At 39.5% G+C, this 27,698-nt stretch overlaps 3 protein-coding genes across 6 annotated transcripts; all 3 read right to left on the reverse strand.

Moving 5' to 3' along the window:
- Positions 1-1,570: 1,570 nt before the first annotated feature.
- Positions 1,571-7,167, reverse strand: adnpa (activity-dependent neuroprotector homeobox a). Of its 2 annotated transcripts, none has more exons than XM_007237515.4 (4): positions 7,001-7,167; positions 6,040-6,152; positions 4,724-4,813; positions 1,571-4,613 (listed from the first exon to the last, which is right to left on the reverse strand). In XM_007237515.4, exons 2-4 carry the CDS (start codon positions 6,145-6,147, stop codon positions 1,908-1,910), a joined length of 2,904 nt encoding a protein of 967 aa, XP_007237577.3. In that variant the 5' UTR covers positions 6,148-6,152; positions 7,001-7,167; the 3' UTR covers positions 1,571-1,907. The 2 variants fall into 2 exon arrangements, with proteins under 2 accessions (XP_007237577.3, XP_007237578.2); XM_007237516.4 differs by lacking the exon at positions 7,001-7,167 and adding an exon at positions 6,790-6,994.
- Positions 7,168-8,377: 1,210 nt separating this feature from the next.
- fam83d (family with sequence similarity 83 member D) lies at positions 8,378-13,189 on the reverse strand. Its single transcript, XM_007237514.4, has 4 exons — positions 12,459-13,189; positions 11,604-11,768; positions 11,276-11,400; positions 8,378-10,981 (listed from the first exon to the last, which is right to left on the reverse strand). Exons 1-4 carry the CDS (start codon positions 12,927-12,929, stop codon positions 10,105-10,107), a joined length of 1,638 nt encoding a protein of 545 aa, XP_007237576.3. The 5' UTR covers positions 12,930-13,189; the 3' UTR covers positions 8,378-10,104.
- Positions 13,190-13,626: 437 nt separating this feature from the next.
- top1a (DNA topoisomerase Ia) lies at positions 13,627-20,663 on the reverse strand. Of its 3 annotated transcripts, XM_049471484.1 has the most exons (10): positions 20,260-20,663; positions 19,241-19,454; positions 18,740-18,860; positions 16,315-16,411; positions 16,087-16,201; positions 15,669-15,712; positions 15,460-15,544; positions 14,944-15,025; positions 14,741-14,835; positions 13,627-14,544 (listed from the first exon to the last, which is right to left on the reverse strand). In XM_049471484.1, exons 6-10 carry the CDS (start codon positions 15,679-15,681, stop codon positions 14,442-14,444), a joined length of 378 nt encoding a protein of 125 aa, XP_049327441.1. In that variant the 5' UTR covers positions 15,682-15,712; positions 16,087-16,201; positions 16,315-16,411; positions 18,740-18,860; positions 19,241-19,454; positions 20,260-20,663; the 3' UTR covers positions 13,627-14,441. The 3 variants fall into 3 exon arrangements, with proteins under 3 accessions (XP_049327441.1, XP_049327442.1, XP_049327443.1); XM_049471485.1 differs by having other exon boundaries at positions 19,241-20,663; XM_049471486.1 differs by lacking the exons at positions 18,740-18,860; positions 19,241-19,454; positions 20,260-20,663 and adding an exon at positions 16,812-17,812.
- Between the last annotated feature and the right edge of the window lie 7,035 nt (positions 20,664-27,698).

The following is a 27,698-nucleotide window of genomic DNA, read 5'->3' on the forward strand; positions in this document are numbered from 1 at the left end:
TTGTTTTTAATTGTGTTGTTTAATATAATTGTGATAAAATAAGCTGAGCCAAAATAACTGTATAAAACTTCATTAAGGACCTGCTGAACACTTTTAAATAGACACGACGCGCACACAAACGCTTATATACAGTTCTGACAAATCCACAAATAAATCATCTTTTGCATAGTTGTGTGGGCCCGGCCATTCTCTCCACACTCGACTGGAGACGACGGCTTAATAAAGACCACGTTCTGTTTACTGAACATTTACAGAGCAACATGCGCAGCACCTGGAAACACACCATGCACCTCCCACACTCACGACTAACCCTCAACAAACCGACTTTCATTAAGAAAATAACTCTAAAGCATGAGTGGGCAACTTTTCTCTCCCTTCCTTTTAGAAAACAGAACCTTATCACAACCCACCCAAATCCCCTGATCTATGAACCATAAAGCACATGAGAAACATGCTGAGTTAACATGATCAGTCGATGAATGAATAAAGGAATAAAAGTTTCTGATCACTAATAGAATCTAAATCTAGATATGCAAATAATTACACTAAATTCTATACAGAAAAACACTGCTAAAAACAGATTCAGGTCTGGTGCACTAAATACACGCAAATAACTCTATAATTTTCTTTTTCGGTCAAACTGTATATATATGCTTTAGTGAATTTGCAAATGAAATTCAGAGTGACAGGTGGGTTTCTATTTTTTCCCTTTTCCTTCTGTCTGTTTATCAAACTGGCATGGCCGCCTCTGCACTGGGGAAATGGCACCAAATGACACTAAGAGATTAGCGACCACAAGGTCAGCCCAGTTATCTTTTACACACTGTCCGTTAAATCCACCGACTCCTACTACACCAACCAAACCCGCACACTTCTACTGACCTCGATGATTTCATTTCAGAACTGAACAGCAGCTAAAGAACTAATCATACAAAATCACTTCGATTTTGTGCACTAAAAACTAAAAAAAAAAACAAAAAAAAAAAAGATAAAACAAATCTACCCAGCTGTGTGCTAGCTTAGCTCTAGGTTAAAACCACCTTTAAATGTAATTCACCCCAAAAAAAATAAACTGCTGTTGTAAATTTGTTGTAAAGTCTCCATATAATGCTACTAAGATGGACAAACCAATAAAAAACTTCTAGAAAAAAGTTAGAAATGCTAAAAAAAAAAAAGAAATAAAAAAGTATGAGCCAAGCCATTAAAAAGACTATACTCGATGTAACTAAATAAAAACTCTTAAAGGAGTCACCTTTATTCAATTCCAGGTGAAAAGAAAAAAGAAAAAGGAGAGAAACATTGGTTTAGCATCAGGTTTAGGTGAGCAGGTTTAAAGAAAAATCTGGTACTTGTTTTAAAAGATATCTAATTTAAAACTAAATTAAAATATAAAAGCCTTATCAAAACCGTCAGATACATAACAGTGTCTAAAAAACAAAAAACGTCAAGGCAAAAACTATAGCTAGAGAATTTTCTAAAAAAAACTTCAGCATCTGTTTAAACAAAACATCTGCCTTTTATAATAATTCAAATTAAAACCACTGACATGAAAAATCATATTCAAGCAATGTTTAGTAACATACAATGTCAATTTTATTTGTTCAAAGAGAAACAGACCTATCCATTTTGTTACAACTGTGTGATTAAATACAGAGGGCCGTGTAACATAGAAAAGAAAAGAATCACCGGGGGGACTATGTATGAAGAAGAATATTACATTATGCTAATCTGCGCTGCTTTTTCACAGCAGGCAAGACGACAGTAAACCTTTCTTTAGGTAAGGTTGTACCACAGTTCCACTTTGAATGTTTTCAGTTTTATTCATCATGCGGTTTGAGGTCAAACTGAGGTAAAAGTTCTGACCTAAGACTGAAGGAGTTGAACTCTAGAGCTGAGAGAGAAATACATCATCTACCCAGCAGCCCCACCTCCTTCCCCTTCTCCTCAAAGCGGCCGGCCGGTCTGTAGTGACTCTGATTCGGGGACACACTGCCCGTCCAAATCACATCTTCAGGCCTGGAATTAGAGACAGAACCATCCAGCATCTTTCCTTCTCCTCTGCCAGGAGTTCTGCTCACTCTTCCGTCTCCTCTATCATACAGGAAACCCTCCCTCAGCCCAGCCCCCTTCGTCTGGGTCTGCGTTAAGGAAGGCCGAAATGAAGCCGCTTGCTGTGGTTTGGGTTTCATAATCTCCACCGCCATCTCGTCTGGGTCTGACTCGCTATCAGAATCGATGGATATCGGTTCTGAAGAAGTTCCAGGACTCGGGTTAAAGGCACAGTTACTACTCCGACTGCTTTGTCCAGTGTTAAGAGCCGGTCTGGAGCCCCTGATTTGGAGCGCTCTGGCGCCCTCCTCAGCACAGAAACCAATAGGCTCCTTCAGTCTCAGTTTGGAGGTCCTTGAGACTCCACTCTTCTGCTCATGACTGACTGTAAACAGCCACTCAGGGTCAAAACTCATGTCGTGTTTGATCTGGTTCACTTCTCGCATGTTAAACCCCAGTAACACTACCGGTTTACGAGTAACAAAGTCCCGTTCACACGATCTTCTGCGATTGGCGAAGTGACTGGACACATCAGACTTCCACAGCCAGAGACTAGCAGCTAGCTTCTCCACCTCACGCTGTAATGGATAAGGACGGTGGTTGAAGTAAGCAGTGAGGAAAGACTTCCGCGCCTCGTAGGATTCTTCCGCGTGAGCTTTGGGATCCAAGGCAAGAACGACTGGTTCTTCTGGCTTCTCTACAAACACTGTAGGATAGTACCTGCTTTGGTCCACCATCTTCCTCCTTTTAGGATCAATAGCATCGGAGGCGATAAGTTCTCGCTTGAGAGAGCCCGGCCCACTTGAGCGCAACGTAGAGATGGACTTGCTGCCGTGACCTTTGGGACTTTGCCCAACCCCCCGGCAGTGCACCAGGTGAAGCGTGATGGTGGAAGCGGTCATGTTGCTTGTGTACACACCTAGACAGTGGATGCACTTGTAGGTGAGCTTTTTCTCCACAGGGTGCAGCGTTTGAAGCACCTGGTGCCGGTCTCTGAGGTGGTGTGCCAGGGCGTCAGATATGGGGCCTTTGAGGATGGTGAAACACAGTGGACAAAGCGTCTTCCCAACTTCTTTCTTTTGGGATACTGCGTTCTGGGACGCGTTCCTCATCAGCGACTCATTGTGTTTCTCCGGCCCCTTCATAGGAATAGAAGACCTCGCGACAGCACTGTTCGGTGGTTGCCCAGCTGCAGATGATGCCTCTGAAGCTTCCTTCATGTTGTAGGTGGTAATGATGAGTTGCACATTCTTAGGACTGCCTTGTTGAAGTGTGAGGTCAAAAGTCAGTGGGGAGCCAGCAGGAGTCTCACCCGGCTCATTCGGGTGAGCCTGTCGCTTATGCACCACTATAGTTTCAACCTCATAGAAGGTAGCGTGACACTGTGGACACGTCAGTCCGTGCACTAGCATGTGGTTCAGCAGGGAGTCACTTGGCAGGTAGCGGTTACAGTACAGACACTTGCTTGTGAAATTGTGGATCTTCATGATGTACTTGGCCATAGCCCTCACCTTTTCAGCCTGATGTTCCTTTTCAAAATGAGCACTGTACGCACTCTCTGGGAAGAGTTCATTGCAGATCGTGCAAATCTTCCACTTCTGTGTCTGTGAAGTGTTCAGCGCGTTAGCTGAAGCCTTCTTGGCCTGCATTGAGGTCAGGGTGGCAGTAGCAGCATGCACTGAAGAGAGAGGTAGGGACTTCACTGTGGGTGAGAAAGAGGAATTGCCCCCAAAGCCACCCATATGCTTTCCAGTATGTGTCTGCGAGGCGGCGCCGGACATCAGAGCTTTGTCAGGTAGTGTAATGTGCACTGTTTGAGCAGTTACTGAATTTCCTGCCACACCCTGCTTGTAATGGTTACCCACAGACATGCCCATCGCTTTGGGCATATTAAAACGGTTTACTGATGAAGCCATGTGTGGAGGTAAACCGGGGGTTATGGTAGCACCCCTCTGAATAACGCTGGCCTGTGGCCTCGCCACTATAACGTTGGTGTGGCCGATCATAGCAGTCACTTGATGGCCAATGCGTTCGTGAAACTCGATGACGTGCTGCACCAGCGCCTCATAAGACCGAGGAACAAAGAGACAACTTTTACAATGAATCCCATGGCTGTTTGCAGTTGCTGCTTCACTGTTGTCCTGCTTCTCTGAGTTTTTGGCTACATAAGGCGTGGCAACATGCTGGAAGTGCTCCCTGTAAATGTGCCTGCGCACGACATTGTACAGTCGGTCCCGAAAGGTGCACTTCTTGCAGTAGTACACCGGCAGCTCCTTCCTGTCAGTCAGCATAGGCTTGTCTACACGTACGCCATCTCTAACACCCACCGCAGACGCCTGCGGGCCGGCGATGCCCTGTCGCACGATGTTCTGTGGCATGTGAAAAAGCCGGACGTGCGTCTCCAGGGTCCTCTTGTTGCCGCTGTACATGCAGTACGAGCAGTTGAGCAGAATGCGGTTCTCAAAGTCATCTCTGTGAACGTTACGAAAGTGGTTCTTGTACGCAGAGAAGTACTTGGAGGCAAAGGGACAATCTGAGCAGCAAAACTGCTTTGTTCTATAGTCCTGGAAAACATTGGGGTTAAAATATTTAATGAGTGGATAAGAAGAACTCTTCGTGGAATGACAATCTTAAAACATTTATCTTACGTCTGTAGTCGCAGAAAATGTCTTACCTGTGACTTTGTCCAGGATGGATCCCACAAACAGAGATCAAGGTAATAATGTTTCGAATAGAACTCATCAGAGTCAATCTCGTTGTAATCCTACAACAAACAAACAAACAAAAGTTTTATTTAAAAAAAAAAAAAAAAAACCAAACAATTAAATTTACAGACCCCTGCAAAGTACTTTACTATACAGGTTCACATTTATTTTCTATTCATATTTTGATGGACTGAATAAATACGCTTTTTATTGTACAGTGGTATAATGTGGTATTAAGTCGTCATATACTATTGCTGCTGCTACTCCTACAAAAAATAACAATAATATTAAAAAGTAGTATGTACACACATTTCTACATTTTGTAGGTTTATAGAAAAAAAAAAAACTTGGATGGGACGGACATCATGCTTGTTTTACAACAGACACAAAACACACAAACTGAAACTGGTTTCTGTTGGTCTTACATTAAAAATACAACCTACACATCTATCCATCACTTGAATATACAATGCAAAAGACTACAATTTCTGTACAACTGCTTTACGACATCAGTTGTAAAAGGTGCTAAATAAAAAAATACTGAAAGACTACAGACTTTCTAACTTAGAATACTGTTGTGACAAATTAAGATTTTAATTGATTTACACCACTACTATAAAAAAATAATTATGCCAATGTTAGACTTATACGTGTAACTACGCATTTTGCGTAACGAGTACATATTTTATCCACCTTGTGCGCTTGTGTGATTCTATTTTCTGAAGTAAAAAAATCGTCTGATTTTGCATTTTCCACATGTTCTTACAAATTTGCGTGTATGATTGTGTTCGTGTCCAAGGCCACAACATTGAATCTAAATTTTAGTATTAATCATTTGATTAATTGAAACAACTATGCCTTTTAAAAGTAAACAAAAGTAGAGTGAAATAACCTATTAACTAGTGTGATTTATTATGGATCATTACAGACACTTTAAAAATACAGTCATGCAATGAGGAAAAATAATGTAAATTATGTAAATAAGGCAAAAGTGCATTGATAATCATTTTGTAATAACAGAAAATAATGCAGAACCCTGATTTGTAGTTGAATCGAATGGTAAGGTGCCTAGAGATTCTCACCCCTAGCATTTAGGAACAGATTTTCACTTGGTGCATTTACACCTGCGTTATTATATGGCTGGGTATATCTATATGTGATCCTGAAAGGGGTATTAATATCCTGTATTGAAGGACAGCACAGGAGATTTTAAGAGTTTAAGAGTTGTGGTCAGGTCAGTATTTTGTGGTAAACTAATATAAAGTGTAGAGTATTGTTTGTTTACCTCTATGTGCTCCTTGCAGTAGTCCAGCCCGATATCACTCAACAGCCTCTTCACCTTTTTCCTGGCTTTCCTCAGCCGGGTGAGGTTATTCACAGGGAGCTGAAACATCTCTCCTGTTACACAGAGGAAGGAGAAATCAGTGCAGTGCAATGCGGATTATTCAACAGAAAATAAACCCCAAATACAGATTGTTGGTAAAGAATATGTAAACCCGCAGAATAAAATCAAAGGGTCAGTTTTACTTAAGTTAATTAAGCAGATGAAATCTCAACAGAGCCTTTTATCACATAAACTAGCGATAAACAGCAAATTTAGGAAAACTCCTGCACAGACAAACAGCGTGATATATATTATTACTAAGGTAAATATTAGTGATTTATTTGGGTTTAACTTTAGCCCGGTCCCGCGGCGCTGCAGGCCACAGCGCGCCCCAATACACCGGGACAGCTAATGCTAATGCTAAGGTAAAAGCTAACTCTGAGGTAAAAGCTAACTAGCGCTAGACAATACAGGCCGGAACCGCGGCCGCGCTAACATCTACACCACACGGAGAAAACAGCTCCATATTCCCGCATTAAACCGCGGCCTTTCCGCGGAGCTGCACCCCGGAGCTACGCCGCGCTGAGAAACGAACAAAAGCTTTTGTCCGCGGCGGCGCTTTTCCTCAGCAGCCCCGCCAGCGTGCTAATGCTAATAGAGCGGAGCTAGTGCAGCGCTGCGGGTTAGCTTTAGCTTCAGTCTCACACCCACCGTGCGAGAGAGCGGCCCGCCGCTACCCGGGCAGCACGCACCTCCGGCCAGGGGACTGTCGGCGGCCTGCCCGCTGCGCCCGAGTGTCGGAGAGAGAGAGAGAGAGAAAGTGTGTGCCTGTGTGTAGAGAGTGTGTATTGTGTGTGTGTGTTATCGCGGCTCTATGCGCTCCTCTTCCCCGCGGTCTCTCGGACTCGGAGTGAACACTAACCCCGCGGTTCTGCAGCGGAGCGCGCGGCGGAGGGGGGGCGGTACCGGTACCGGGGCGGGCTGGGCTGGGCGGGTCTCCGCGGGCGGTTCGGTTCTGCGGGTTTTCGCGGCTCTCTGCTCCAGACCCTTCCCCATCCACACCGCTCAAAATGGCGCTCGGCTCCGGGCGGAAGTGACATATCAGTGTGAAGTTAAAAAGAGTTTAATATTTATTATTCATTAAATTTACATTATTTTCACACTATCTCACAATAATCTCATTGTATCTCACAGTAATTTACTTTAATATCACAGTACCTCGGTATCTCACATTAATCTCACAGTATCCCACAGTACTTCACATTAATCTCAGTATCTCATAGTACCTCACATTAATTTCTCTGTACTTCACATTATTCTCACAGTACCTCACATTAATCTCACAATATGTCTGTACCTCACATTATTTCACAGTAACTCTAATATCACAGTATCTCGGCATCTCACATTAATCTCACAGTACCTCGCATTAATCTCATAGCAACCCACATTAATCTCACAGTATATCACATTGATCTTACAGTATCCCACAATACCTCTCATTAGTTCAATATAATCTCACAGTAACTCACATTAATCTAATTAGTAATTTAAGGTCCCCAGCTGGCCACCAACGTCAACAGACGTTAATTTCAGGTTAAATGTTGTTCATGACGTCAGATGACAAAAAATTTACGTCAGGATAACGTCTAATACGGTTACGTGCCTGCAGGGTCAAATATAACATATAGACTTTAGGACAAGACAAACAAAACACTGACTGAGGGAAATCAGACAAACATAACAGAGAGGAAATTATTATTATAATATGGGCTATGACTGCCATCTGCTGGTTATGATTACAGAGATTGAGGCTAGTCACTTATGTGAGGTGTTTGTTATTTATATGTGTGTCTGATATTTAGGGAGTATATATTCAGATATAATCAGCTATAAGCTATGTTCTGTTATGAGGTTAAGGTTAGGTTATGAATAGATTTCAGGCCTTTCTTCTAAGGCTGGCATCTCTCTTTTGGTGAGTGTGATCTATTATGATGTTTCTAAAATTAGGTTAATACAGAGACTGATGTAATTCCTTGGTTTCTTGTTCTGGAGGACTACTTTCTTAGCAACAGCGGGGGGTTATTGGAGTTAGATGGAAGGAGTATATTAGAAGACAGAGATGTGCTGATGTTGACACTCTGGAGCTCGGGATGGCGGAGAGCGTATCTGTGACTTTGGGCCAGAAGCAGTGAATGGGCTGGCAAATTTCTGCTGTGAGGGGCTTTGTGATAATAGCAAAGAGAGTGGGCTTGATGAGGCTAACAGCTTGCTAAACTCAGAGTGAATGAAACAGACAGAGTTTAAAAGAAATTACTTTATTTCCTTAAAATCAGAACATATTATATTAAATCCCCGACAATTCTGACCCTTCACATCCAGGTAAGCCTGGTCTGATCAGAAAACCATTAGCTATAACCCACAGCAGCCCTGCCCCCTTAGCCCTCCTCCCTGCCCTGCCCCTAAACCCATACATCACCCAGTGCCCTTCCCATTTTACAGCATTTGTCAAATCTGAGCTGAAGGTGCAGTCAGCTAAAATCCGGGAGTTTAGTTCCCTTTAAGGCACTTAGTAGTAATACATGTGGCTATTAAATTAAATTGCTATTCATTTCTCTTGCATATTATTCTTAAAAAAATTATTAAGTTTAATTTTGTTAATATTCCCACCACACATATTACAGTATGTAAATTTGTTTCCCACACTTGTTGAAACACACGTGTTGACAATAACTTGACATATTAGCTGATAACAGATAAGCTATGTTTCTAAACCCACTATATCAGCTCCACTGATCATACTGGACCCTTAATAGCCCATAATCAGTAATTATTTACTGTTAGGTAACAGATTCCATTTAGTGTCAATCGTGTTTCCTACATTTTCTGTGCTGGTTTCTTTTCAACGCTTTTGTTTTACTCCTCAACTGTTCTATTGACCTCGGCTGGAAACATCACTCACTTTTTCAAAAAACTACAACCCATCAACACAGTAGTTACAGCAGTAAACACAATTACCCTCCTGATCACCACAGTGTTCCAAACAGACATTACAAAGCCACAAACCCACAATACAGATTATTATGACAGAAAAAAATGATGTGATACATAAATCTGTAACAAACATGATTATTTGGTGATACTACAGAGAGTTTACTGAGTCCTTATTGTCTTTGACAGGGCTGGACATTGAAATTTGATACCAAAAAGGTACAGAGAGAAATGTCTCGGTACTACCAAGTACCAAATGATCAACTGAGAGGTAAACATGTCAAAGTACTCTAAAGTCTGACTCTACTTTTAAAAATTCAAAGATCCATAAAGATGGAGCTTTTAATGGTGACAGTATGAGAATAATGATCACTTTTTGTATTTTTTAGTCACAATCTAGAAGAAAGGTAACAAAAAAAATATTGTTTGGATATCAGTATTAAATTCTTAGTATCGTACCGGTATTAGAAATTTTAAAACAATACCTAGTAGGGGTGTGCCATATCGAATTGTACGCATTGTACATTTACCTTTACCTAAAATGGTGCCACCCATCCCTAATTATCACATCATGGTACCATTTTGTTTAATGTTTTTATCAAAAGAAAAATTCACACTGTTCTCATTATATATATCTATTAGAGACAGATTATATCTGTCCAGTATCATTTATTTTACTTTAATCCTGGATATATGGAGATATTTAGCGTGCTTTATTATTATTAGTATCATGACTAATAATTCTGGATCTTTTAGACTTCTGTTACAAATCTGATAAAATTCTTGTATTTTTTAAATATCTCAGTTAGGGGTGTGCCATATAATGTCATATCATATATGCAATAAAAAAAAATGTAATTTTCATTTTTTTCCCAGTAGTGTATTTTTGAAAATTATATATTTAATTCAGTGTTTTTTTCATATTGCTGAGAGTATCATAATTGTGAAAATACCATGAAATATCACAATATTATTTAAGGGCCATATCGCCCACCCCTACTTCCCAGCCCTTCCTTCTACTGGTGCTGCTGTGGTTTACTGTAGACCCCGTGCTCTGGGCCACGTCCCCATATACACCGCCTCCCTGGCTGCCTGGGTGGCGTCTCTGTGAGCTCTCTGCAGACCCGCCCCGATGGACAGACCGACGTCGGCCTGTTCGCACCTGTGGGTCAGCAGGAGCATCATGTGGTCCAGTTTGGAGCGGATGGTGGTGTAGTGGGTCTGCCGCTCTTTGGCCAGTCTGCAGAAGCATTCTCTCAGGTTACTGCGGCGAGTTAGAGAGGAGATCTCCAGCGTCTGGGGAGCCGGATCATCCACAGACTGGGACGAGCTCGTGGTGGAGGAGGAGGAACTGGGGCTGGAGGAGTGTGAGTGGGGTGTGGAGATGGAGTGTGTTTCTGTCTGGACCACGCTGTTCTTTACCGGGCTGGTTTGTGTGGAAATGTGTCGGACTGGTGCAGCAGAAGCAGAAGTCATGACTCCAACAGAATGAAGACTAGGGCTCTTTTTGGTATCGCTCTCCAAACATGGAAGTTCTCCAGTGATGATGTTCTGCTGGAGCTCCTTCTCCATCCAGTCCTCCCCCAGAGTGGAAGTGTCGGACACCGCAGAGCTTTTTCTTTCTTCTACCTCTCTCTCTCTGATCTGTTCATTCTGCGGAGGGTGAGGCTTGTTGGGGGTGCTGGTCAGACGTGCAGACTGTAAGAGCAGAGCTCTGCTGCTCTGGAGTTTTGGGGTTTTGGGCAGCAGATGGTCGTAGACGGCGCTGCTCCTGATACTATAGGAAACAGCAGGGCTGACCGGGAGGGACTGAGCGTATAGGATTCTGAATTCTTCATCAAAACTCTCTGTAATCTGACCAGAAAGCTCGATCAGATTACTGCTGTTAAGTTTCCCATCAGTCCAGTTGAATCTAAGAAAGATGAAAAGGAAAGAACATTTAAATCTGTACTTCTGGTATAAGCACATTGCTCATTTTTAAGGAGAACTCTAGTATGAAACGGACTTGGGTTGTACTGAAACATTTGTTGAATAGCCCATCTCTGTTTTCCCCCAGCATTCCCAAATACAGCGCTTTTAGCTGATGCTCCCAACAGGCTTACAATACTAGTGATATTGGCATAGAGTTATCCATAATAAATCACGCATGCACACACACACACACACACACACACAGAAGCCCAGTAACTTGCAGAAAAATATTTACCTGTAGGAGCCTGTAGCCACTCTGTTCCCATCAATCAGCATGAAGCGCTCATGAACTTTCCCAGTGATCCGAGCTCCTGACCTCAGGTAGTAAACTGAGCCGGTGATGGTACGAACTCTCATATACTATAAATCACAAATAAAGCTGTGTTAGAAGAAAAGAGCAGTTCCCCCCTTTACTCTGAACCCTCTAAATAAAATCAAGGCAATTCACAGCCTTCAGGAGTCACTTGCTTGTAAGCTGACAAAATGTGAAAACGTTCAAGGGGTATGAATACTTCTGCAAGCCACTGCATGCAGGTAATTAGGTGTAACAACAAAAAATCTACCTGTAGCTCATCCAGGCGCACATTAAGTGTTTTGCACATCTCAAGGAATTCTGGGAGAGAAGACTGATCCAGCACAATGTAAACGGGGACGCGGCGGGAGGACACCTCCTGCAGATCCCGGAAAATATCAAGGTCCGTCAAAGAGTCCGTTACGATGGCGATCACCTGCAGGAGAAACGAACAACAACCTTCACTATTATTTTACAACCAAACAACACTGTCAACAACAGGCTCTAAATTATCCTCAGTGGATGATGATGATGATTTCAATTTGTACAGTCTACAACAGGTAAATATACACACTATAAACATAAAACACACAGTCACTTATTGTAGATTTTAAAGAACAAATAAATATAATGAGTTTAATAATATTATAAAAGGTGCAGGTGTTTCTATAGGTGTAGGGGTTTATATAAGTGTGAGGTAGGTGTTTATATAGGTACAGGTGTTTATGTAGGTGCAGGTGTTTATGTAGGCTATGAGGGGGCACTAAAAGGATACTGTAAATTCCCTACACTATGCTTAACATTAACACCCCCAGCAGCCTGACAATATTTATAAATTATTCACTCCAGTAATTATGAATTGTAGGTATGACAGACCTTTTTAAATGCCTCAGTATCTTACTATAGTTTACTCCAGAGAGAACATATACACAAACCATCACACACAATTATATACAATATTCACATACAACACCATTAGAGGTGATAATGTTTCGCCCTGTGTTTAATCTTTACTGAAATGTTCTGTTGTTCAGGATGTTTAACAGTGTTTATTGTGTTTAGTACAGGGTGAGGGAGCAGGGTATGGTGTATAAAGTGCAGCAGTTGGCTGTAATTTAGTTTTTACCTCTTTAGCGCTGCGGATCATCCTCCGCGCCGCCTCCTTACAGCAGTAGATGGAGTCTCCGTAAGCGGGCTGGAAGTGAGCCACAGCCCGGGTCACTCCGCGGAACGAGCCGGCGGTGAAGGCGGGCCAGCCGAGCTCCAGCAGCGGGGGCTCCAGGTCTGAGACCTCGGGGAAGTAGGTGAGGGAGGACCCGTCCCCCGCGGCGCTCTGCTCACAGCCCGAGTCCTCCGAGGAGGAGCTGAAGGCGGGCGGAGCCGCGGAGCCCAGGATCCCGCGCAGCTCCGCGGCGGAGAGGAAGCAGGGCAGCCGCTCCCTCCGGAGAAAGTCCCGAAAAGCCTCCGCGCCGCCGGACACCAGAACCTCCAGCGCCAGGCGGTGCTGCTCACTGTACCCCGCGGGCAGCCCGCGCTCCGGCCGCGGCCCGCCGCTCCTCCACAGCGGGGAGTCCTCCAGGGTCTGAGACAGCGCCATCCCGGTACAGCTCGCTCTGAGTCCCCGCAAACCCCGCACACTCCCGCACCGCCACAAACACACGCCACGTGACCCCGGAGTCAGCACGCTATTGGACAGGACGCTTCGCGTTCATTGGCCAAGAGTTTGAATTTGGAAGCAAACAGGTATCGGTGCGCTCTGAGCCGTTTCCTTAGACCTCGCCCACTCAGCTGTGCGCTCCAATCTGATCCGAGAGCCGTTCATTGAAACCCCGCCCATTCAGCGGTGTGCTCCAATCTGAACACAAAGACATTCACTGAGACCCCGCCCACTCAGCGGCTGCTCTCCAATCTGATCCCAGAGACCCAGCTAGCACCTCACTTCAGAAGCTGCACATCCGGGACAGTCAGGATACGTCATCACGTCAACCGCGTTGTGCCACGCAATCAAGTTAACCACTTTTTTTATTTTTTTTTTAAATCAACTTCGTTTATTTTATTTCTATTATAGATATTTATTTATTAAAGTAATTTAAAGACAGTACAAACAAAAAAGCTTTACTGTAGTAAATAATTATAAAAAACTTGCACTTCCATTACCAAACATCATCTATCTTCTCTTTCAGACATGTTCATCTTTTAGTGGATTCTGGAAAGTATGAAGATACTGATCTGCACTTCTGTACACAAAACATTTATAATATACATTTATATAAAATTCAAACCACTGAGATGTAGAGTTTTTAGATGTTTTTATTCTTAAAAAAACTCATGAGCAAAGAGAGAAGAAAAATAGAAATATTAGAGGCTATGATACAGACACACTGATGCTCATGTGTATTTTACATTTTTAAATAAATCATGATACAGAGATGAATTCAAGCATTAAAAGAAAATTAATGTTTAAACTCCCTTTATTTTTTAAATTTAAATATAAAAAAATAGGACTGCCTCATTAAGAGTTAAGTTTTTTGGCAAAGTTGATATCCCATCATAACCTTTTGGTAAGATGCATTTTTCCATCCAGATAAATCACACAGATCATTTTAGCAATATCTTCAAGTAAGATAAGAGAGAGTTCTCTCCTTATTAAGACAACTGGTTAAAATCAAAGTACATGTACATTGTTTGCTGAAAATCTCACACTTTCTCCCAAAAAAGAGTCAGAACAGCACAAAACACTTCTTTGCTTACAAGCTCTCACAAGGAGCAAATACTCTTAAAAAGGCTTGGGGACGTACTTGACAAATTATATTAGATTTTAAATATCTATTCAAATATAGAATATTTTGAGCTAAAATTAATTTATTCTAAAAAAAATAAATAAATCAGTGTAAAAAAAACAAACACGTTTTACCACCAGATTTCAAACATTTAAAGATCTATGTGCTCACTTGTGCTCCAGTGGAGGAAGAGGAGATGAACAAGAAAAGGGGAGGAAAAGGGGAAAGCAAAAAAGGAGGCAGGAAATGCCTATGATTTTACTTTTCCTATTTGTCGAACTTCTCACCTGCTGGAAATCACATAATAAAATATAGGAGGTGTTAAAACTCTAAAATTCAAAGTCTTCTTCCGCCATGTCAATCGCCCACGCAAATTTCTCACGTTGAGTTTTGTTGTATATCTTCTCCACAGGGACTCCAAACTTCTTGCACCTAAGAGTCAACAAGAGAACACTTACTCAACAAATCAACAACAGATAAATAAATAGAAAATAAATTAACCTCTCATCATAAACACAACACAACACACAACAAACACAACACAACACAGCACCTTCAGACACTAAACCCACAGATATTAACCCTGAATTAAAATAAATATGCTGCCTAAAAATCACACACGACTCACCACTTCCATTTTTCTTCAGGCTCCTTCTTTACTTTCTTCTTGCCGTTTGTTTCTCTCTGTCCTTTCTTATCCTTAATCCTTTTAGGTTTAATGTCCTGTTAGAAAAAGACAAGTTCACATTTTATGACAAAAACCAACCAAACCAACAAACAAACAAAAAAACTAGAACTTTACTGAATAAAGAAATTACCCTATGCTCATACCTCTGGATCCTGTTTTCTTTTTTTCAACTTTTTCTCAGTTTTATCAAACTCAGTTTTTATTTTTTTGGGCTTAAACTCAGCTCTGAAAAAAAGGTGAACGTTTATTAGAAAAAAATAGAATAAACTGCATTTTTCTAAGGCAAGTGTCCGGTAGGGAGCAGGAAGGAGACGTGTAGAGCGGACACACTTGTGGGTAACACTTGTGGTTATTTAAATTAATATTATAATCAGACAAAGAAACAAAAACTGAAACGAAAAGAAACACAGATAACATAGACAACAGGGGAACACAAAACACGACTGATATTAAAACGTATAAACACGGACGAGCGACGCTGAAACAAGGGGGACAATATGTAAACAGGGACGGGGACAGGAAACATTTGGGACCGGGTAACAAGGGGGCGGAGCTACAAATGAAAAGGTAAGCACAATGAAGTCAGGGGCGGAGTCACTGGATTTCGGCACGATCAGACAGCTCTTTCTGATCATTTTCATGGAAAAAAGTTCACTCACTCATCGTCCTCATGTCCTCTCTTCATGGACTTGTGTTTGGGAGAGGAGAGGAAGACGTTCTCTGGCTCAGTTTTTGCAAGGAGGGCTACAAGTACAAAAGATTTATTTAGGTGCACTTAAACTTTACGTTTACATCAAAAAGTACTAAACAAATCACCACAAAAAAAAAACAGAAACACGCCACAAGTAAAAACAATATTACCACTTACCTGTCAAAGCCATTCTCTCTCACCTTCACCTTCCCATCGTAAGACTTTAAAAGAAGGAGAAAAAAGTCTGACATCCAGAAATGGCAGAAAAATATACCATGCAAAAATATAGATATTTGTTGTGTGTTCTTATTCATTGCTTTTCTTTATGTCTTTATTTAATAGATTTTCTACATTGTAGATTAATATTAAAGACAGTAAAAAAAAAACTGTATAAAAGTGTTATTCCTCCACATTAATCCCCGGATCTAAACCTGATTTAATTGGGATGAGCTGGAGCTTCACAGCTTGTTTTCTGCTTTGTTTAACACTTTTTGTTTATTTAATAATTAAAAAGCTTTAATATAGTCTTTAATACTAAATATGTGTGATAATATGCGTGTGTGGTTTAAAAATATATAATAATAATAAAAATTACCCTTTCCTCCTTCCTTTTCTCTTTGTTTTTATCCCGGTGTTTGTCTGATGATCCATCTCTGTGTTTCAGCTTCTCCTTATCTCTGTTTTTCTTATCTGAGGATTGCTTCTGCTCACTGATAAAGTACAAAAAACATCATGTGAGTCAGTTTATGCAAAAGGAAAATTCTATTTAATGTTGTTAGAAAGCAAAACGCAAACAAAATGAATAACCATACTCCAGCCATACCTGTTGCTATGCTTTAATTTATCACATTCTTTATCCTTTTTATGATGCTTGTGTTTGTGTTCTTTGTCCTTATTTTTATCTTTCTGTTTGTAAAAATCTGTCAAGAAAAAAAGAAACACGTTTCAACACATTAATAGAAAAAATCCAAACTATCCAGCTAACCCACTATCCAGCTAAATAACTATCCAGCTAACCAACTATCCAGCTAAATAACTATCCAGCTAAATAACTCTCCGGATCCGGAGTGAACCTGCACAGTAATAAAACAGTAATAAAGTTATAATTCCTCATAAGCAGCTCTGTATCTTCAGATTGAGCTGAAATATTAGTGAAGTTACGCTAAATAAACCGGATAACTGTTCTATTAAAACATTAAAACGCCGGTAAATCAGCTCAGTGTAACTAATAGAACATAATAATATAATAAATCAGAGTTTATTATTAAACTATCGCCCCAAAACCAGCGCTGCACCCATAAACCTCACACTATTATTTACCTGAGACCCGTTCTGGGACTGATCTCCGCTCATTTTATCTTTAAAAATGAGTTTTAACGCGGTATAAAAGTAAAAAACGCGCGGCTGCGGCAAAAGTGGGAAACAGTTGTGTAACAGGCCAAGTCCGAAATGTGTGCGAGTGCACATGCGCGGCGCTTTAAAGCCAAGCGTCAACCCAGATGTGGGTTTTGATTCGCTGCTGTTTCTGTAAACACCGGGTCTGTGTTATATTTAGCAATTCTATTCTGACAATCTAAGAATTAAAATAAAAATAGGAAAACGGTAAAACTTCTTCATTCTTGTTAACTCTTACTGTTTGGTGTAGTATAGAAGAAAGAGGTTTTCATCCATTTTTCTAATTTTCTATTTTTTTATTTTTGCACTTCACAACTAGAATATAAGGAAAAATGAAAAAAAAAGGAGAATTTTCTTTAAATTTCCTGAAATTCTAGTTGCGAGGTACAAAAATTGATGAAAACCTATGTTTACTATACTGCACCACGTCAGGGTTGGGTGCAGGAAGGAAGGACGAGGAGGCGGACGCAAATGCAAGCAATCAGGATATTTAATAACCAAAATAAACACAAAATAAACATAAAGACTTAGAAAAGAAACAAGACTGAAAAACACAGAAAACATATAAATATAAATACACACGGAGGGAAACGGAAATGGTTGACACCTGGGGAAAAAGGTAATGAGGGGGCGGAGCAACAGATAAGAGTCACGTGGGAGAACACAGGTGAGAACACTCAGACACAGGGAAAACACAGAGCATGTGCATAAACACAACACAGGAACAGGAGCACAGACGGGAAACAGGGCAAGGACGTGACACACCAAACGGTAAGTGTTGAATAATAAAGAGGTTTTTCCCCTTAATTAAAAGAAGATGATTTACCCAAAATTGAGAGAAGATACATTTTTTTCAATACTGTTAGTGAAAGGTAGAGAAAATTGAATGGAGTAGTTTAAAATGCATTATTTTATTGACATGTAATTTGTAAAATAAAAGGTTAAGATTGCTTTTTATTTTTTTTTTTAATGTTTTTATTTTCCAGAGCTGTATATAAAACTAAATAAAATATACTCTTTTTATAGGAACCCTCGTGGACCAAGAGGACAGAAGCATCTGCAGCCCTCAGGTAAGAACTCCTTTTATACGTGATGATGCTATTTCAGTGTCACAGGTAGACTTACCAAATCATGCAGAATGTTTTAGAAGCACAGAGAGGGAAAGTCAGCCCAGACTTAAAGTGATGTTCATGTGTGCACTGCTCTAAACATCACTGCAAGTCTTAACTGCCTCCACCTCCAATCACAATGCAGCTCACAGTTTTAGCATTTTACTTAAAAATGGCGGATTTTGTATTTTTAATTTGTTGGTTTTGTATGGTGATGCAGGGAAATGCAGTGGTTAATATGGTGCTACATTATTAAAGTAAGGAGTTTAAAGTGCGGAGTGCAGATTTTAACCATTAAATATAGAATCTGTGTGTTCTGAGTATCTGAGTCATGATCCAGCTATAGCAGTAAATTAGTGCTGTAGAAACCGTGAATAGCCTGTTCTGTGTGGTGAATGTGCCGCTCTGGTTATTTGTGGATCACAGATTAGTGAGAAAGGGCAGGCATTAGCTTTGGGACTGAGATAAATCATTCAGCTGCTGAAGCGCCGCCGCAGATTATACAGCACAGACCAGCCGCTCCTGTGGGTCAACAGAGCTACGACTTTTATCACCTCAAATTTAAAGATTTATCTGCTGCATTTCATCCCGACTTTAGCTTTCATAGACTGGGCAGTAAAGAAAGTGTTTATAAAGATAAAAACTTCAGTTCTTACAGATCATAGAAATACTTTTACATCTATGAATCACAATTTCACTACGTATAATTTTACTGTTATAAATAAAAACAGATGAAATACTAACTTTGCCATCTTCTGTTTTACTGTGGGTTTTTTCTCCAATAATCTTCTGTCATCTGAACTCCAGCAGTTTCCAGAGCACTTTTTACCCACAGGGACATTTATATCCTTCCAGAGCAACTTAGCTACGAGTTATAGCAGAAAAATAAGACAACAGTAAGTAGAAGTAGTAATAGAAACAGAGACTGCTATTAAAATTGAGTTGCGAGTTTTATGCAGCTCTGTAAAGTAAATGTTTTAAAGGGAAAAGTTTAATCAAAGTCTCATTAATATACTTCATGTCCAACATGCGGATATAAGAGGAGTTCTGCTACTGCAGTACTAATCAGTAATAGAGATTAGACCCGATATAAACAAATTGACAAATTTGCAATTGTTAAATTAAAAAAGAGACATTTCTCAAAAAAAATATCTACAGTTTTGACTGTTATTTCAACACAAAATGCAAAAGCAGAATGTCTCATTAAAAGAAAAAGAAATGTTATTAAGTGTGCGGGACACTAACCGGTTGATCAGTTCAGCCGGAGCGAGTGCAGTTTATTATGAAGTCCAGCATGGCGGGAGGAGAGCAGAGAGGGCAGGAATGATCCAGCGCTCCGGACGTTGAGTTAAACACAAAAGACAAGCTGTACTTTCAGCTCCGATCAAAGCTAAGCTGCTGCTTTTTATATCAGCATTAAACACTGCTGGGAAAGTTTCTGGGAGGGGACGGAGTATTCCTGCAGAAAGGACACAGGCTGAGATATCAGGTTATAAGCGTTTAAATGATGGGAAAATCATGATCACTACACATGTGTTAATCCAAACGATAAAATGAGCTTAGCTCTATTTTTATAATGAGATAAATATTTAACATTGGTAAAGAATTATTGATGCTATTTTAGATCAGTGGTAAATCCCCTTCTGTTCCCCTGTTTAACATCCTTCCATAAACTTTTCTCAACATACAGCGGAGTTGAATGAGCATAATGATCCCGTTCTTTTACTTACTCTAAATGGAGGAATCCATTGTTAAGTCTACATTATCTTTATTAGACATTAAATGTAGCATAATTTCACAATAAATAAAATGAACCACTCAACATATTTAAAACATATTTAAAATCCCTGATGCAGTTAGGATTGTTAATCAATTCCTCAGTTTTACAAAAGCACTTGTTTCCTAAAAAAATATCTCTAGAAATTCAGCAGAATTTCTGCGACTTAAACCCTATCCAGTTGGGGTTATGTTCTCAGGGGGGGTCTGTGTAAAATATTTCACACTTCTACTCTTTAGTGATAAAACTCCTGCAATTCAAAAAACAGGAGGATCAGTAGGAGTTTTTATTTTTCTTTCTCGGTCACATGACATCATCACAGTGTTCAGTAGCTCCTCCATTTCCACTCTCTGTTGTGTTTTTAATGTGGATCTCCATGGAAACCGTGGCGCTCCCAAAGTGTAATTACGGTGCACAGCAGTGGACAAATATCTATTTTAATAAAGGCGAGGAAAAAAAAAAAAACATAAAAGAATTTCAGACTTACCTTAAATCCGGGGTTTCAGTGCAAACATGGGGTTTGTGTTGATTATGCAGAGGCTTGTGCAAATCCAGAATAAGTCACAGATCACATGTATATTAATAATAATAATAATATTAGAGATCAAACTTGCGATTTCTTTGTGAAACGCTCAGTTAAAGGCAGCAGAAAACGTGGCGTCTCGCAGATCTCTGCCCTCATGTCGCACATTCGTGAAGCGAACTCCAGAACTGTTGATGTACCGAATGGCAGGTGTTGCGGTGAACTTTCCAGATAAAGCGCTAAAATAACAGACCTATTTTCAGCTTATTAAGGATGCCAGGGCAACATTTCCATCATGGTGTCGAGCAGTAATTGAGTGTATGAGGATTGGCCTCGTTTTACACACCGGCCCCAGAGGGTTTAACCTTGAGCTCTGTGACCTTGTATGTGGAAAGGGGGTAAAGTGTGGCTCCCGATATAGAAGAAAAGTCAGGGTCCGGCGCTGCTGCAGGAATATACTGTTATTTATAAAACACTGGACCTCTATTCACACTGTTACAGAGCCACTAAACGCTAAATCATTTCATTTCCATTAATAGCTAAAATATTTCCCTTTGAAGTAATAAAACACACCAGTCCTGATTATAATTTTATAAACATTTCTTAATGTTTAAAAAAAAAGCTTTTATTGTTTCAGGTTTAACTGTGCTGATATAGACAAGGATGATGTTTCTGTGTACTCTGGTATGCAGACCTACTGTATCACAATATGCAGATCAGATAATTAATAATCCCGCCCCCCTGCTGTCGACGTCCAACCATCTGCCTCTCACTGCTATCAGAGGCACACTACTGCTGCTGCTGCAGCTCAGCCAATCAGCTCTCCCTCCTGCCCCGCCCCTAAACCCATACATCACTCAATACAACTTCCAAACTACCTCTCCCATGTTTTTAGCATTTTTCACATTTGATCTGAGGGTGGAGTCTGCTAAAATCAGGGGTTTAGTTAACCTTTAAACAATAATTACTGATAAAAATCTGATTATTATTTGTATGTTGCTTTAATTACCTGTTAAAATAAGTGAAATCAAACTCTGTTTTATAATAGCTGAGATGTTTTAAGAACATATCTAGTCTCTAATATTCTTCTATATCTAAAATAACCCTCTCTATTTAAATAATTCATACAATGTCAGTCTGATGAATCTCAGATTCCTGGAATCAATTTAGGATTGCATTTGGGTCACAGTTGTTTTAGATCATCATGCAGCAAATGCCAGTGAGAGCACACACACACACACACACACACACACACACACACACACACACACACTGATACACACACACACACACACACACACACTGATACACACACACACACACACTCACTCACTCACTCACACACACACACACACACACACACACACACACACACACTGATACACACACACACTCACACACTGATACACACACACACACACACACTGATACACACACACACACACACACACACTGATACACACACACACACACACACACACACTGATACACACACACACACACACACTGATACACACACACACACACACACACACTGATACACACACACACACACTCACTCACTCACTCACTCACTCACACACACTCACTCACTCACACACACACTATACACTCACACACACACACACACACTATACACACACACACACACAGCAGTACAGCAGAGCTGATGGGTTTTTCTTCAATAAGAAGCCGACAATAGTCAGTGTTTTATGAGATCAGTGTTCGGCTCGGAGCTCGGGGTAAAGTTTCTCTCAGCTGTTCTTCTATTTCTGTTCTGCTTCTCCTCTCCGTCCCGAATCTCCACCTAAACCAACCATCAGCCATCAGCCCACTTCATTACCCAGCATCCATCAGCAGAGTTAGCCAGAGTTATTTTACTTATTATAGTTTTATTATAAATCCTGGGATTAATATGATTAATATGGTTAATATGATAAACATTTTTTTTCTTTTTGCTTTGTCACTCTTAACATTTATTACACTTCTCAGATCTCCCTCCATCTCAGTCAGTATTCCAGACTACATTACCCACAATGCCATTCTCATAGTCACAGTCATAGTCACATGCTCTCCAACAACCAATCATATTCTCATTCACTGTCACATTGTGGAGCAGGAGAGGAGGAGGAGAGGAGGAGTAAAGGAGGTGTAGGGAATGAGGAGGATCAGGAACAGAGGAGAAGAAGAGAAGAAGTTTTTTTGTAAATATTTCTTTATGATTTTCTACTGGATCCTACATTTTTATATTTTTCCTTTTAAGCACCATTAAACACTGTGGTTCATTGTCTGAATAATTTGTGTAGAAATAAACTTTTATAGCAGTTTTATTAAAGAGAGTCTGACTCTTTACAGTTTTATATAATTCAACAAATTTCAACAAATTATCTCAAGCCCAAACTAGCAGCACACGATACACAGGTATGTGAAAACTTGTAATTACTGTAATTAAATTCACCTTCTGTTTCCACTCTGAGATTTTTATGTTTGTTCTCTTGTATGAAGATTAGATCAAATTTCATGACAAATTTATACAGAAAACCATAAAATTACAAACATTCACAACCTTTTTTCCCACAGTACACATCACTACTGTCACTACTGTCCAATGAAAAACATGCATTTTTATTTTTCTACATCATTTAAATCCTGTAGCTCTTTCTGTACACTGTGTAATTAATTCTGGATGATTAGAACTATAGAAATAAAATGCTCTATTTTTTATAATAGATATCTGAAAATGCACCACTATATATTAATCAGCAGAGGGCAGCACTGCTCTGCACAATCAGCCTCTTCTTATATTCACCATTTATAAATCATTAATACTGCAGTATTTTAAATATTGTAAATGATAATATACTTATATATGACTGTATTATATATAAGTGAATGTGGAGAGGACCACACGATACAGCACTGCTACAGTGTTAAATCAATCAAATAATCCACCTTTATTTTCACTCGGGAAAACATCGAGGGTGACCCTTATTTACAATAATACAGAGCATTTACAGCATCAAAGGGATTGAAAATATGTAAAAAGAAATAATTAATAATAAGGGACGAATTAGTGAAAAAATAATAAATAAAAGATATGCTAATTTTAAATCAACATTTAAAACAGATGAATATATATTTATATATATATCAAGAAAAAAACAATAGAAAAAAAACCCTAAGAATAAATTGACGCAAAAAAAGTAAATTATTTATGAATCATGAAATATAGAAAAAAAGATAATAAAAGCAAAAGTAAAGTAAACTGATAAGAATTATAAAAAAATATGAAATTAATAATAATAATGAACTAAGAACATAAAAAAATAAAAAAAATAAATAGTAATAAATAAATAAACATATATGTACATTTATTAATTTTCAGTGTATTATACATACAAACATACTACTACTACTACTACTAATAATAATAATAAGAAGAAGAATTATTATTATTATTTAACTTATTTTATCTAAAGTGTAAAGTATCTATCTATAAAACTGAGACGAACCTTGAGAACGATTCTGAAAACATTTCAGTGTTAATCTGGCGTACTGACACATTATATTCAACACAACTACACACACACACACACACACACACACTATACACACACACACTATACACACACACACTATACACACACACACACACTCACTCACACACTATACACACACACACTATACACACACACACTATACACACACACACTATACACACACACACACACACACACACACTATACACACACACACTATACACACACACACTATACACACACACACTCACTCACTCACACACACACACACACACACACGCAGCATTATAGAAAGAGTAATGTTTGATTACAGTAGAGCGCGAGGAGCCGGGTCTGTGCTGCAGCTGCTCGTCCATAATTTCATATTTATAATATTTTAGTGTCAGACGAACAGCAGCTCTCATACTGACCCGGCCGAGCCTCACATATACAACTATAAACCAGCAGATCCCCAGATTATACACAAAATTAAACAAATTAAATTTAGACTGTATATATTTGGATTTGGATATGGATAGAGATTTTTTTTCAATTAATGTTATTAACAGTAATTAAGAACAGAAACATTTAAATGAGTCAAAGTATACTCATTTAAAATAAAAAAGATTGAGTTTATTTGATTTTACCAAATTATAAACCTCTGGAATATAATCAAGAGGAAGATGGATGATCACAAACCAACAAACCACCAAACTGAACTGCTTGAATTTTTACACCAGGAGTAAAGCAGCATAAAGTTATCCAAAAGCAGTGTGTAAGACTGGTGGAGGAGAACATGATGCCAAGATGCATGAAAAAAACCTGTGATTAAAAAAACAGGATTATTCCACCAAATATTGATTATTTCTGAACTCTTAAAACTTTATGAATATGAACTTGTTTTCTTTGCATTATTTGAGGTCTGAAAGCTCTGCATCTTTTTTGTTATTTCAGTTATTTCTCATTTTCTGTAAATAAATGCTCTAAATGAGAATATTTTTATTTGTAATTTGGGAGAAATGTTGTCTGTAGTTTATAGAATAAAACAACAATGTTCATTTTACTCAAACATAAACCTATAAATAGCTAAATCAGAGAAACTTGTGTTTTCTTTTGTTTTTTGAGTGCTGGTTCTGAAAGCAGAACGATTGATTTTGAAGAATGATTTTATTTCTTGTTAATAATTTCGATGTTTCTCTGTAATGAAATAAATCAGTTTAAAGATTCATTATTCAGTAAATGTTGAACAGAGATGAGGATATGAAGATGTTTGTGGCGGCGGGAGGCGAGGGGCGAGGAGGCCAGGATAAACCCTGGATTACAGGCTAAACATTTCTCAGCGGTGATGGATGGAGGATCACAGTGGGATCTGGCAGCAGAAGAAGAGGAGCAGGGCGATGGTGATCACTGGTGATCGCTGTTTAATTGCTCAGAGTTGCTGTTAAAGCTCTGCTGGACTCAGATGAGTTAGAACTGAAGAACCGCGGTATTGATGGAGAACCGGTACCTGGGATGAAGCTCCATTAGTGGCTGTTGGGAGAAGTGAGTCACGCTGGGGGACGGCGGGAGAGCGCTCGGGGAGTAATGCGTTAAAAACGAGTGAGGGAGAAATGGAGGATGGAAAGAAGTGCTTTAGCTCTAACTGTTTTAGATGGCAAGTTTCACAAGGGTGATTTCCTTTTACAAATCACTTCCTGTTAACCACAGGAGCTTCATCCATCACAGTCCAGCATCTACATCACAGTCAGTTCACTCAGCGGCCATCTTTACACTCATACTACACCATCCTCCCACCATCCTCCCCTCATCTCCCACCGTCTCCTTGCTGTTTCTCTCTGGGTACAGTACAGTAGATGGCGCTCTTTTGCTCTTTCCCCTAATCACTCCTAGGGTGATGTGGATCAGCACAAGGCTGCGTCTGTGAGCTGATGTATCAGAACCGAGTGGCTGCGCTTTCCTCCAAGCGTTAGCGCTGTGATGCTACTCTGCAATGCTAAAGCATCAGCAGCAGTTCAAAAAGAGGCGGAGTCTGACTTCACATGTATCGGAGGAGGCGTGTGCTGGTATTCAGTGGGCTGGGTGATCAGCCGTGAAAATTGGGGGGGAAATGGGATAAAAATGAGAAATAAAGATATAAAAGAATAAATAGATGTTAATAAAGGAGGACGAGTCCCTCGCTGACAGTCGGTACAGATCTCGGCCGTGGGTCGAGTCGGGTAGCGGGTTCTCCGGGGCCGGCCGGAGATCTGGCGTCGGCGTGGTTCCCGCTGGGCGGCGGTGGCGGTGGTTAACAGGGCGTGAAGCGGGGAGCGCGGGTGGGCTGGATTAGCCGAGAGGACTGTTGGAGTGTCAGCGGGTTTCTGACGCTGAACTCCTGAACTCCCTCCGCCTGCAGGAGCTGCTCCTTCTCTTCTGTAAGCATGCCACTCTCGCGGAGGTCACCTAGAGGTCGCCGGGCTTTCACACTCTCGCGCTAACGAGGGCATCCCGGCCGAGCCGAGCCGAGCGCTGGCAGCACCGGGGGGGCACTTTATTCAGACCCACTGAGACACTGGCGTAGATTTACTCACCGCCAGACCAGAACTCCTCCACTCCTCCACTCCATCCACACAACCTCCATCTCTGTTTTATACAATTAAAAATAAAAATATCACAAAAAGCTACTAGAAAAGATAAAGATAAGATAAAGCTCATTTTAAAGCTTTGTTTTAGATGAACTGACTTCATCATATATTACAGATTACAGTCTGTCCTTCCTTAAGATCCAGCTCTGATTAAAATAAATAAAATTAATAAGAAGAGAGAAGAGGAGAAAAGCAGCTGAAAACACATTTTTATTAACTTTGTTTTAATAATTGAGCCATCTGTATTATTATACATCAATATATGTATTAATTTACATTTTTATATTTTCTTTTTATGTTTTATGTTTTGATTTTTATGTTATCTTTTTGTTTTAATTGATTTATTTTTATTTTTGTATCAACCTTTTGTAATTTTACTTGATATATAATATATGTTTTGTTCTTTTTACAGTTTGACTATTTGTATTATTTTTTGTTATTTTCTATTGTCCTATCTTAAGTGTTAATTTTACTTTACTTTTATTTTTTTTTCCTTTTCCATTTTTCCAATTTTATTCTCTCTGTATCTCTCACGTTGCGCTGCATTTTAATGTGTGAAATGTGCTTTATAAATAAAGTTTATTATTATTATTATTATTAATATTATAACATATAGTGCAGGTAGAGGTAAAAACCCTCATATATAAACCTTAACTGTAATAATATTATAAAGTCTCTATTTTATAACAAACCTTGATTTTTATATTTTAATACTATTGCTAAACAATAAAACATACATAATAAAATACAATTAAATTGCTCTAAATCATATAAATAAATGTTTGATGGACGCTTCAGCAGGAATTACTGCCTGATTTTTCTTTCACAGAGGTAAATCTTATTTTTCTATTAGAATAAAAGATAATAGGATTAAACACAGAAAAAACCCGGATATGAGCTCATATATAAACCTCAACTCTAATAATATTATAAATTCTCTATATTATAACAAACCACGTGATTCTCACACTGTGATACATGAACCACGCCAAGATCTACACCATCCAATAAATCATTAATAATTAAAGTATAAAAACAGAAAATTATACACACTAATGCACACGAGAACAGGGGGTGTAAAATTTCGCCTGTTATCATTAAAGAACGTGACAAATTATCACTGTCAGAAAAACATAATAAAAACTAATGTAAAACAAAAACAGATTTAGCAGCTAAAGTGTAAATTTTAACAGTATTACATTTATTATATTTCACACTGAAATCAGGATATCTAACAGTGTTATTACACAATACATCTCTT

Source organism: Astyanax mexicanus, chromosome 24 (assembly GCF_023375975.1).
Source record: "Astyanax mexicanus isolate ESR-SI-001 chromosome 24, AstMex3_surface, whole genome shotgun sequence".
In the NCBI taxonomy this organism is placed as follows: Eukaryota; Metazoa; Chordata; class Actinopteri; order Characiformes; family Acestrorhamphidae; genus Astyanax; species Astyanax mexicanus.